Source organism: Gobio gobio (assembly GCF_949357685.1).
Source record: "Gobio gobio genome assembly, chromosome: 17".
Classification (NCBI taxonomy): domain Eukaryota; kingdom Metazoa; phylum Chordata; class Actinopteri; order Cypriniformes; family Gobionidae; genus Gobio; species Gobio gobio.
In genome coordinates this window covers 26,166,314-26,177,452 of record NC_137110.1, presented here as the reverse complement: position 1 = coordinate 26,177,452, position 11,139 = coordinate 26,166,314, and the positions used below count along the sequence as shown (strand labels likewise).

The 11,139-nt window shown below is 37.8% G+C and overlaps 1 protein-coding gene across 1 annotated transcript; it reads left to right on the top strand.

The window, feature by feature from the left end:
- Positions 1-256: 256 nt before the first annotated feature.
- Positions 257-4,275, top strand: barhl2 (BarH-like homeobox 2). Its single transcript, XM_079841892.1, has 3 exons — positions 257-1,208; positions 2,483-2,708; positions 3,533-4,275. The coding sequence occupies exons 1-3, from the start codon at positions 653-655 to the stop codon at positions 3,831-3,833; spliced, it is 1,083 nt and encodes a 360-aa protein (XP_079698018.1). The 5' UTR covers positions 257-652; the 3' UTR covers positions 3,834-4,275.
- Positions 4,276-11,139: the final 6,864 nt, after the last annotated feature.

Sequence of the window (11,139 nt, the reverse complement as noted above, 5' to 3'; positions counted from 1 at the left end):
ATGATGTAAAGTGTTACCATAAACGTATTTATGTCTAATGAAGATCTGTCTGAGAAATTATAGCGGAGGGAAGGTTTCAAAGGAGCATTGAGGAATCAATGAGTGGCTCTAACGCGTAATGATGAAGTACATGTCGCTGATTGGACAGACGCGTGAGCATGTAGCCAATGAGAGGAGGGATGGGGAACACGAGGAATGTGTTATAATAAAGGAGAAAATATGACGTCAATGTAGGAAGTCATTGTAGAGCAACACTACAACGATTAGTGGCAAAAGGGAGCGTGATGTCGAGGAGTTAGAGCATCCCAATCTCTCCACACCTCAACTTTGAAAGAAAGTTCAATAACCATAACAAAAGGACGTGGACTACACAGATCCACTTGCTTTCCACATTTCACCTTGAATGTAACAACATCTTGGAGCGCAGGCTATATTTCTCTTTTTCTTTGCTTTATTGCGAGGATTATTTCTTTTGCGCGTAAGAAATGTTTATTTTGTACTTTTCGGGGCTTTTTTTTACTGCGTTAACCTTTGAGTTGTGTTCGTTGTTTCTTTGATTCCGTTTAAGTGTTTTTATTTCTTCTTTCGTTTAAAACATTGTACAGGAAAGTTGTTATGAAGACGACTTAAGTGCTCATCCTTTTCTTATACTATGGAAGGATCCAGTGGGTCTAGTTTCGGAATAGACACTATTTTGTCCACAACCAATTCTGGCAGCTCAGTACTGATGAACGGAGATTTTCGACTCGGTGACAGCGGTAACAGAACAGCGGATTTCAGGAGTCAGGCGACCCCATCACCATGTTCGGAGATAGACACTGTGGGAACAGCCCCCTCATCCCCGATCTCAGTCACGATGGAGCATCCCGAACCGCATCTGGTCCAAGACAGCCTTCAGCATCACCATCACCATCATCATCACAATCAGGCTCAGAGTTTGCAGCTTTCACCCCAGCCTCATCCGCTCGGTCAGGCTGGCTGTGCCCCCAGGACTGCCACCTCCTCCTTTCTAATCAAAGACATTTTGGGCGACAGTAAACCGCTTGCAGCGTGCGCTCCTTACAGCACCAGTGTACCATCTCCACACCACAGCCCCAAAACAGATAGCGGAACCGCCCCGGACGGCATCAGGCCCAAACTAGAGCAAGACGAAAACAGAAGCAAACTGGACAAAAGAGATGACATTCAGAGTGATTTGAAATGTAACGGTAAGAGTGCGTTTTACATGCAAAATAATTTAAACAAATCGATAAAGAAACATAGGGTAACCCTTTAGATCATATTCTCTGTTTGGCATTTATTAATACTTGTTTATAACTGATTCAATTATCAATAACAATGTGATAGGCTATTTAGAAAAAATCGCCCAAAAATGACATGTACAAATATTATTATTACGTTGTAGGCTACTTATTTATTTAGACAGTAGCCTAATATGAATATTGCATCGTACAACGACACAAAACAAACAAAAAACACTAATGATGAAATTAAAAATGTCTTATCTATGTTGTTTAATATTGCAAATCTAAGCATATGAGTTTAGCAAATCTAAGCATATGAGTTTAAAGAATTGTCTTCTTCGTAGTGAAATTAAAAGCACAAAGGATTATAGAATTATTCGGAACTAATTGGTCATGCGTATTAAACAAGTAGTAGCCTACATGAAATAAGCAATCAAATTAAAACTTAGTTTTGGGGAAAAATAGTAAAGATTGCTTAACTGGGATGTAACAACAAACGTTGTGAATCCACCACTGGAATATTACAATAATTCAGTGGTACAAAATACCGATAATATTTCCACGTTTTGTAATTATTATTATTATTATTATTATTATTATTATTATTATTATTATTATTATTATTATTATTATTGTCCACATTAAAGCCAAATTTAAGGCTTTGTTTATTTGTCTGTATTTTCCTTAAGAACCAGTATTACAATACAATAACAATATTGGTAGGCTGTCAACTGAGGTTATTCTCTGATATTAGCATAACAGATGTAAAGGCTGGTGAATTTTGCCCGGTGTGGGATCCTCCCTAGTGAGTCAATTAGAGAGATTATTGTTCTTCCTTGAGGGGGGATCACGGAGCCCAGCAAAAACTGCTACAAATAGAGATAGATTGACATATCGATCCTACTCGTTTTGTTGTAATATTTTCGTCTACATGCGAAGATCTAATTTATCTGGGAAACAAATAAGTATATTTTTGTATAACCTACTTGGTATTTGACTTTTCTAAAGATCCTGATACTCATAATACCTAGGCGAAATAATCGGACCTGATCAGGTTGCATATAAAATCGAGGCCTATAGCAACCGCCAAAATAAACCAAAATAAACCTTTTAAACAGTAATTACTAAATTATTAGACTGTGTTCTCATGTTTGAGTTAACTCATATAATGAATAAATAAATGATATTACTTCAATTTTTTAAATGCATTTTCATTAACTTTCATTCTACTTTTTTAGGAACAAAAGAAGAGGGCGATCGGGAAATTTCTAGTTCCAGAGACAGTCCGCCCGTCCGCTCTAAAAAACCTCGCAAAGCGCGGACGGCCTTCTCCGACCATCAACTTAACCAGCTGGAGCGCAGTTTCGAGAGACAGAAATACCTCAGTGTACAGGACAGAATGGACCTGGCAGCTGCCCTAAATCTCACAGACACGCAAGTCAAGACTTGGTATCAAAACCGACGGTAAGTTTGCACATAACATTCATGAAATATACTGATAATAACAATTTTGTTCAGCGCAACAAACAAGTGTATTTTGATTGTGCAAGCATTTTTAACATATTTTTGTATCTACTTATGGATCTATATTAGCAGATTCGAAATTTTATTAGTTGGCTATAATCTATTCAAGTTGTTTTTATTAGCTTTTATTAGCTATTATTATTATTATTATTATTATTATTATTATTATTATTATTATTATTATTATTATAACTAGGCCTATATTTTTAAATAAACGAAAGGCGGAACAATATATGTAGATCAAATGATTTGAACATGCTTCTCTGAAAATGTAGCCTATTTGACATTTTTTGTCATATTAAATTATAAATCATTCGATTGCAATTAGCTGATCATGAATAATGATAGAGCTTACTTATTTTAAGGAAATATTTTTTGAGATATTTCCCTTCTAAATAAGTTTTCTTTTTTTAACCAATTGTCATATTTTATGATAACGATTATTATATATTTATGTTAGTCATTCTGTAGAGAGTCTGAATTTTACGCTGATCGGAAATAGCAATTAGGCTAAATATAATCGGAAATATCACGGGAAAAACAAACCGTTTTTACTCACAAACATGTTCATTGTTTTTATTATATCCTACAGATTGTGACGTAGGCTATTTTACAAACAAGTTTTGGTAAATTTAATTTGTATTTAAATTAAGTTTAGCCTTTTTTATGCCAGAATCAAACATGCACGCCTCGAATAATCTGGCCCATAAGGAGGCATGTGGAGAGTTTAATAATTGATTTCTTGTATTTTGATCTCATTGCAGGACGAAATGGAAGAGGCAGACGGCTGTCGGATTAGAACTGCTGGCTGAAGCTGGAAATTATTCGGCTTTACAGAGAATGTTCCCATCACCGTATTTCTACCACCCGAGTTTATTAGGCACCGTGGACAGCACGACAGCGGCCGCAGCCGCTGCTGCCATGTACAGCAGTATGTACCGGACTCCGTCCACACCGCATCCATCACTCCAGAGACCGCTCGTCCCCAGAGTGCTCATTCACGGCCTGGGGCCCGGGGGACAACCGGCACTAAACCCAATACCGGGTACACAGCATCCTCGGTAAAACGAAAAGACACTGAGAGACAAATGTATCACAAGTGATGTGACAGACTGCGCTGAACTTTCACAAGACGCTTTTTTTCATCCAGAAAACACTGAGAGACGATTTTATCGAAGAAAAGATGTATTATTTAATATGGACCATTTCTGACTTTAGGCCAAACTAAACCAGACGAGCCTGTGACCGTGACAGTAAAATGACTGTTCATTGTCAGATTGTTTGTTTTGTCTTTTTTTGGTACAAATACACTTATACTAGTACATACGCTTATAAAGTTTATTAGATTTAAAGAAAAGGTGAAATAAAGACAAAATGTTAAAACAATCTAATGTCAGACGCTTTCTCTTGAAAGGGGCCGTATGTTTACCACTTTTCATGTGACCTTTTTGGAGCTTTCCTCAAAAATAAGTTTAAATATTGATTCCCATAAATGGAACACAGTTCCAAAATGAGAGATCATGGTGACTAATTTAAGTATCGTCTGTGTAGATTTTTAAGAGAAAAATAGAAATATTTAATTTAAACATTTAAATATCTTAACATCTATAATTCGAATTATTTGAATGTCATAACATGTAGCTACAACATTTGTTTATGATGAATTAACAAAACCTGTATTTTTAAAACTGTGTAGTAGACTAGCCTATATAGCTATATATATATATATGTCCACGTTTTAGGGTACACCATAAGTTCTTTGTAAATTCTATAAGCCCGTCTGAACTCATTAGCATAGGCGTGCATTCAAGTAAAGCTCGGGACCGGTCTGCTATATGAGAATAGATGGTTTGATGCATTTACTCTGGGAATGGCGAAGCTGCTCCCGGTCTGGCAGCTGTTCTGTGGGAGAACCGCCGCGGACAGACAGCAGGCGTGAACATTCTCAGCGTGAGTGAATTAACAGAAACATTTCATATAAACAATTATAGACCTTTGTAGAACTCTCCCGAGATTAATATTCGCTATTTGTCATTCGATTTAACACTATACGACAATGCTGTAAAGAACACAGCCAAACATAAATCCAACTTTCAGGAATATAACAATTTGAACGTATACGTAGACTATTTAACCTTCAAATCCGCATTTCATTACCAGTTCGTTATATTTGTATATTGAATAGCATAATTCTAACATTAATGGATAAAAAGGTATCGGTGAGTCGGTGTGTATAAACGTAGTCTAAAATGAACAAAAGGAATTTTAAACAAGAGACGCTGCAAAAATCGAAATGACCGCAATACTATCCCTTGGTCAAAAATGGCTTAGGACGATTTACACTGAATGTGAAATAAATAAACGAGACGTGACTATAAGTAAGCAAGTGGGTTTTCTTAGGGGAATGTAATTAAGTGAACATTACAATGCTTTTCTTTTTGAGCTTGGTAACATCCCCTGGAGGACGGAATAGACTGCAGGATAGAATAGCCTCAGGGCGCGTTTGTTTGGGCTCCTCTAATTGGAGAATAGGCTGCTGATTTCGGCGCTACTAAATTCTTATTAAAGCCAAGTTGACCTTTGCTATGTAGTTTGAAACAATATGACGTGGGCAAGCCAGTGCATGATGTCTTACATTTTTTTTTCTTCATAATAATAAAAAAGACAATATTTTTTTTTTTTTAGAAAAAATAAAGTCAGGTCTATCACAAAATGTTATAAAATCATATGCAACAAAGCTTCAAAATAGCCAAAAATTACAACGCACACACAAATAGAAGAAACAGAATTTTGGATTTAGGCCTAAGATAAATTAATATAAAAGCAAACGAAATTCTATAAAGTCAAAACTGTGAAGCGTTCTGATATCGACAACCAACAAAGTTAGAATGTCCAGTTGGATTTCTGTAGTGTTGGATTCTTGGATTCTTTAGCGTTTGGAGGGCACGCAAGACAAATTCAGTCAGTTGTGAATTTACTCTAGCACACTCAATTGCACAGCTAGTTGCGGCCATTTCTAGACAACATGTATCTTTAAAAGCTTGTGTTCAGCTGGAATGCTGTACCCCGCTTCCATGCACTTTAGCCAAATAACCTCATTAATATGGGCTAATAATACAGGCTGCGCATTGATGTTCTTGCATCATCTGAATTGCTTGGAATTCGTTGAACAATTGACATATTTTGTATTAGTTTTTCGTTAATTTGATATATTTAAAGCGCATTATTGAACATAATCAAGAGTTTATGTAGCTAACGAAAAATATACCATATCGAAAAATACAGCCAAGCGTATTTGGACTACTATTGCTATTTTCTAATCCAATCTAATCTAATCTAATCTAATCTAATCTAATCTAATCTAATCTAATCTAATCTAATCTAATCTAATATGAATGTTTTAAACTATTTAACATTACATTCTTTACAATGCTCATGATTAATGCAAATTAGTTAAATGGGACTATGTTTAATGGGAAATTCTGACGTTCCGCACTCGGATTTGCAAGACGACAAAGTGGCATTTTCAAACCCCTCACTGTTTTTAAAGCTATTCGAAATCGGAGCTATATAGCCTAGATTAAATTAGAAAACACGGGATATAAGGCAGTGAGATACCTCAAAAATGCCTTTTATAATTTTCAATGCACCATTTGTTTGGCGAGTGAAAATATTATGTTGACGCATGCTATTTCACTTTTCTATGCGCCACCAGCAACTGGACTGTGGAGACCATTAGCCTTATGTGGTGTTGTTGAAATAATATCAATATAATTCATAGAAGTGATGCTTGATAACAGCATCCTCAAAACATTATGGGTCAGTAAAATGCTCAATTTGCTGTGGCCTTCTGACCAAGATCTGTTCGTTTTATTTAACCTTTGGTTAAAATTGACTTCCAAAGGGCGGAAATGAGGGAAGCCAGGCACTGATAACGAGCTAGGTGAGAGGAGGGGTGTTGAAATTAAAAGAGGATGTTCAGACCTTTCATTTACATGACACGCATTATACGGAACAGATTGCTGCAAGGAATTGGTTTGTTCTCGTTGCTTCCAGGAGCCCAAGTAAGGTTTTGTAATTGCCACATTTTCCAGCTGATGTCATGTTAGGGATGTCTTACTTATTATCCTAATGAGGGAAACGCACCAGCTCTCAGAGGCCCGCTCATTACCGCATTACTCGCTCGCACTTTCTTAACGTACCATCTTTCATACTCAAACGGCAGAGACACATCCAGACGAACTTCTCGAAGATGGTCACGTTGCAAGGTCACTCACTGAATCGTTGAAAGGCGACAATCAGTCGTGTGGGATTTAAATGACGCACTCAAGGCCCGAGTCATCGTAGTGCCTCGCAAAACAGCACGGAAGCGCCACATTAAGCATCTGGGTGTCCCTTAATTACCGAGGGTTGGATTCTTAATCTTGCCCTGTGGTGATGGCGAGGTGTCAGGATGATGAATTTTAAGATGGTATGTTGTCAACGTGTGCAAATTCAAAGCCGACTGAATTGGAGGAACGGTTCTAACAAGGTTAGAATCGTTTAAAGTGTGAACGCGGATTTCTGCCAGGAGGCAGAAATGGTTGACAGGCATCGTGATATACCTCTGCATTAATAGTAATTTTTTTGAATTTTTTAGTGAAGGTGTGAAAAAGTCTAATAGCTACCTTTAAAAAGGCTTTTAGAAGCCTGCTATCATGATTAAGAACTATCTGTTCCCAAACACTCAAATTATTCATCAACACTCAGTTCAACACTCAAAAATGTTTTTATCAAATGCTTTTACCCCACTGCTAATATTCATGGCCACATTGCTTTCAATAGACTCACAAGCAGAAAACCTGAAAGTTATCTGGCAGTGTCAAATTAAATATGAGCACATTGCTATTAGATTACGAGACAAAACTGTTTATTAAACTGACTTGGAAGTTTTTTTCCAGCACACATTCACATTTTTTTTTACTTTCTATTTCCTATTTCAAACAAATAACTGTAATTAAACTGACAATAAATACGAAATGACAACCATTTTATGTAAAAAAATAAAATAAAATTATATGTATATATATATATATATATATATATATATATATATATATATATATATATATATATATATATATATATATATATATATATACATCAAAATATCTACATTACACTATATGTGCCTAGGCTAATTCTTTGTTGACTTGGTAATACTTATTATTCAGAGCTGATGGCTGTAAGAATGTGTTACAATCAAGGCACCACATATCTCTCTCACCAGTTATCAGTTCAATCATTAGAGCAAATGTCTATTTGGGTATTATTCACAGATGATGCATGTGTAAAACTGTCATAAAAGAATGCAACTGTCAATCCTGAGAGAGAAAGACAAATAAAAAAACTTTTCACATATAAGCACAGAAGGAATGTTTAGGTCACCTGATAAAAGGGCCAATGTCTTGATTTTGATTCCCAGAGAACACAGACTTTTAAAATGTAGGCTATATTGAAAATCACTTTGCCAAATGCATAACAATTTAAAATGGGCTTTACAAGACATTTTTAGGAATATAGAAGGTGTGTCATACACCACAGCAATTAACTGGATATTGTGATAAGTTCCAATGTCAAAATGTACTTCCAGAAAGCAATATAGGAGAGTACTGATATTATTTCCATAGTCTTTCATTTAAAAGCAAGACATAATTTTTTGACAATAAAACATGTGAAATGGCTATTTTAACTGTTAGTATACTAGTGGACCACATCTGACTGTGTGACGTAAGTGAACTGTTATTTCTGTAAATCCCACTTCACTCAGTCCTGCCAGGTATTTAAGGAGGAAACTTATTACAAGTGTCCTGAGCCATCATTTCATCAGCCTTTTCCTGTCTAAGCTGGAACAGTCATCTTCCTGCTCCTGTCGTGGCATTAACGCTCATCCATGACACTTCTGCTGAATGATGCATTAGCTGAGTGCTATCATGGTTTAAACGCTCTCATCATTTCAGCAAAACCAGCCTTTTCCCCTCTCCTTTTTCTGCTCAAGTGACGGGACAGCTGATGGCGGAGAAGTTCTGCTAGCTTTCAAGTTTCAAACCAGCCACCGTCATTGTACGTGTGGCCACATGAAGGAGCACAAGAAAGGAAGGGGAAAAATTCTGTCAGCAACAATGTCAAAAGCTTCAATTCTTACAGAGCAATTAGGGGTTTCATCATCTCCGAGAGGTGTCAGCATTCATTACGGCTCAACAACAGCTAATTGCTTCAAGGTTAAAATTACAGATCTGACAGCATTATTTTAAGTGACAGACTCAAGCTCCGTGATGCTTCACAGTGGCAACACACTGACATTAAGAGAGACGAAAGAGAGAAAGAGTGCAGCTGGGTCATAGAGAGAGAGAGAGATGGAAAGATAAAACGAACGAGGAAGAGATAAAGGCAGGGGAGGAGAAATGATGTTGAAATTACTGCACATTATAAGTGTGATGTGCTACATCTACTAATGCTCTCCTAGGAATCCACTCAACTGGCTATTAAAAGGCTCATATGATCAATTCTTCACATGCTCACTATACAACCAACCCCCCCCCCCCCCCCTTCCACTACCAATTCCATCTGTAAGGCAAAGCAATGACAAGCAGGTAAATAAAAGACAAATGTTGTGAAGTAAGATCAGACTGAAATTAAATGTGGATAAAATGCTCAGTTTTATGTGACTGTGACAGTGTTCTGGCCTCATTGTGAATTAATTTACGGAAACCTGATCTAATTGTGGAAAATACTTTGCACCCATTGGACTCAGCACAGTTAAGATAGTTGTCAGCTTTATTTGTTTGCCATGTCATTATTGCAAGCTGCATGAAACGTATTTTGTTACTGCTGGCAATTCTCTTTTCTTTGTTTTTCTCTTTTTTTTGGAGTTGTGGTCTGGCTTTTGCCCGCAGTCATCATGTGGGTGTAGGTGTGTGAGTGTGTGGACTACACTTCAAATTAGAAAGCTGGTGCATGGGGAAAAATTGAGCGTTTTTGAGTGAAATGAATTATAGATTGCTGCATGCATGCTGGGCAACGGCTGGAGTCATTTCTTTCAAGTGAGCAGTTGTTTACCCTTCTCTTTTTCCCTCTTCTTAAAGTGGAATACCTGATCCTTTGAACTGATTGTTTGTTTAACCGCTGTTGGGAACGTAGAATCCCTGAGGTCTGAGCAAGTGTTGATCTAAGATTGGATTTAAAATCGTCTAATGAGGAACTCTTTGGATAATTAGCACAGGCTGAAATGCTTGTGGATAATTTGAGTACCTCACTACGCAGTTCAGGGGAAAGGGGTGGGGGAGCTGGATGAAAGAACACGGAGTGCAGGGTTAATGAAAATTATCACATCAACTTGGTCTCTACCTTTTGGTGTTATCCTTTGTTCTGTTTTGACTGCGTCATTAGGGGAGCAATGGAACAATTAGCTGTGTAGTTCACCGAGAGGCTCTCCACGCTGGAGAGCTGCTGATGTGGCTTTAGCTCCATAGTGGTAATTAGACACTTGGAAGTGTCGCTCGCAGAGTCCGACAGGAAATGAGGCGGTGGCACCTTGTCCGTGAGGGAATGATTGATGTCCCACCCTGTACCCAAACCTTGAGCTGTGGGAGACCACAAACAAGAGCTTTGCCCATTTTCGATAATCATACAAGTCATGACTGGCTTGCCATAGAGCTGAGTGTTTCCTTAGATTGATCCATTTGGGACTGGCCTGTTGACACTGACTGACTTGCGTAAATAGAATCGCCCCCTGTTCAGTTTACGTGTAGTCAACCATTTTACTTCTCTAGTCCAATATAAGTATTGGTCCATTGGCCAAGTGTGTCTCTCAAGAGCTAAACAATCACACCACGTGCGCCTGTTATGTTTAAACATGCTGTCCGATAGTGCCTGCATAGTTTGTCTCCTGCTTTTCACTATGTTTGAGGGGTGATAGGTTGGGTGTGTTTTGTTTGTTATTTCAGTTTTTTCCTCTGAAGACCCTGAATGTAGAGCAAGGAGAGCTCATGCGATGTCAGAGTTAATTACATTTTTAAATTGAGGTTGTCTTTGGGCCGCTGCTGGGGAAGAGTGACAAAGCCAGGCTATTAAGAGCACGGAGGGTGTGAGGAAATAGGGCTGAGACGAGTTAGCAGATACCTGTGAGGTACAAGCCTGGGCCTGCCGCATGGCAGAAATGTGATTAGAAGCCGGCGTTAAGCATCAGCAGGTCTTCCTCTACCCCTCTCGACGGCTGTGGGGATCCAGCTAGAAAACAAGTTGTTGATTGCTGCTGAATTGTCAGCTTTTTTTATGTCACGTAACTTCCTAGGCCTGTGAGGACTGGCAGTGGAGCTCCATTCTATTAATA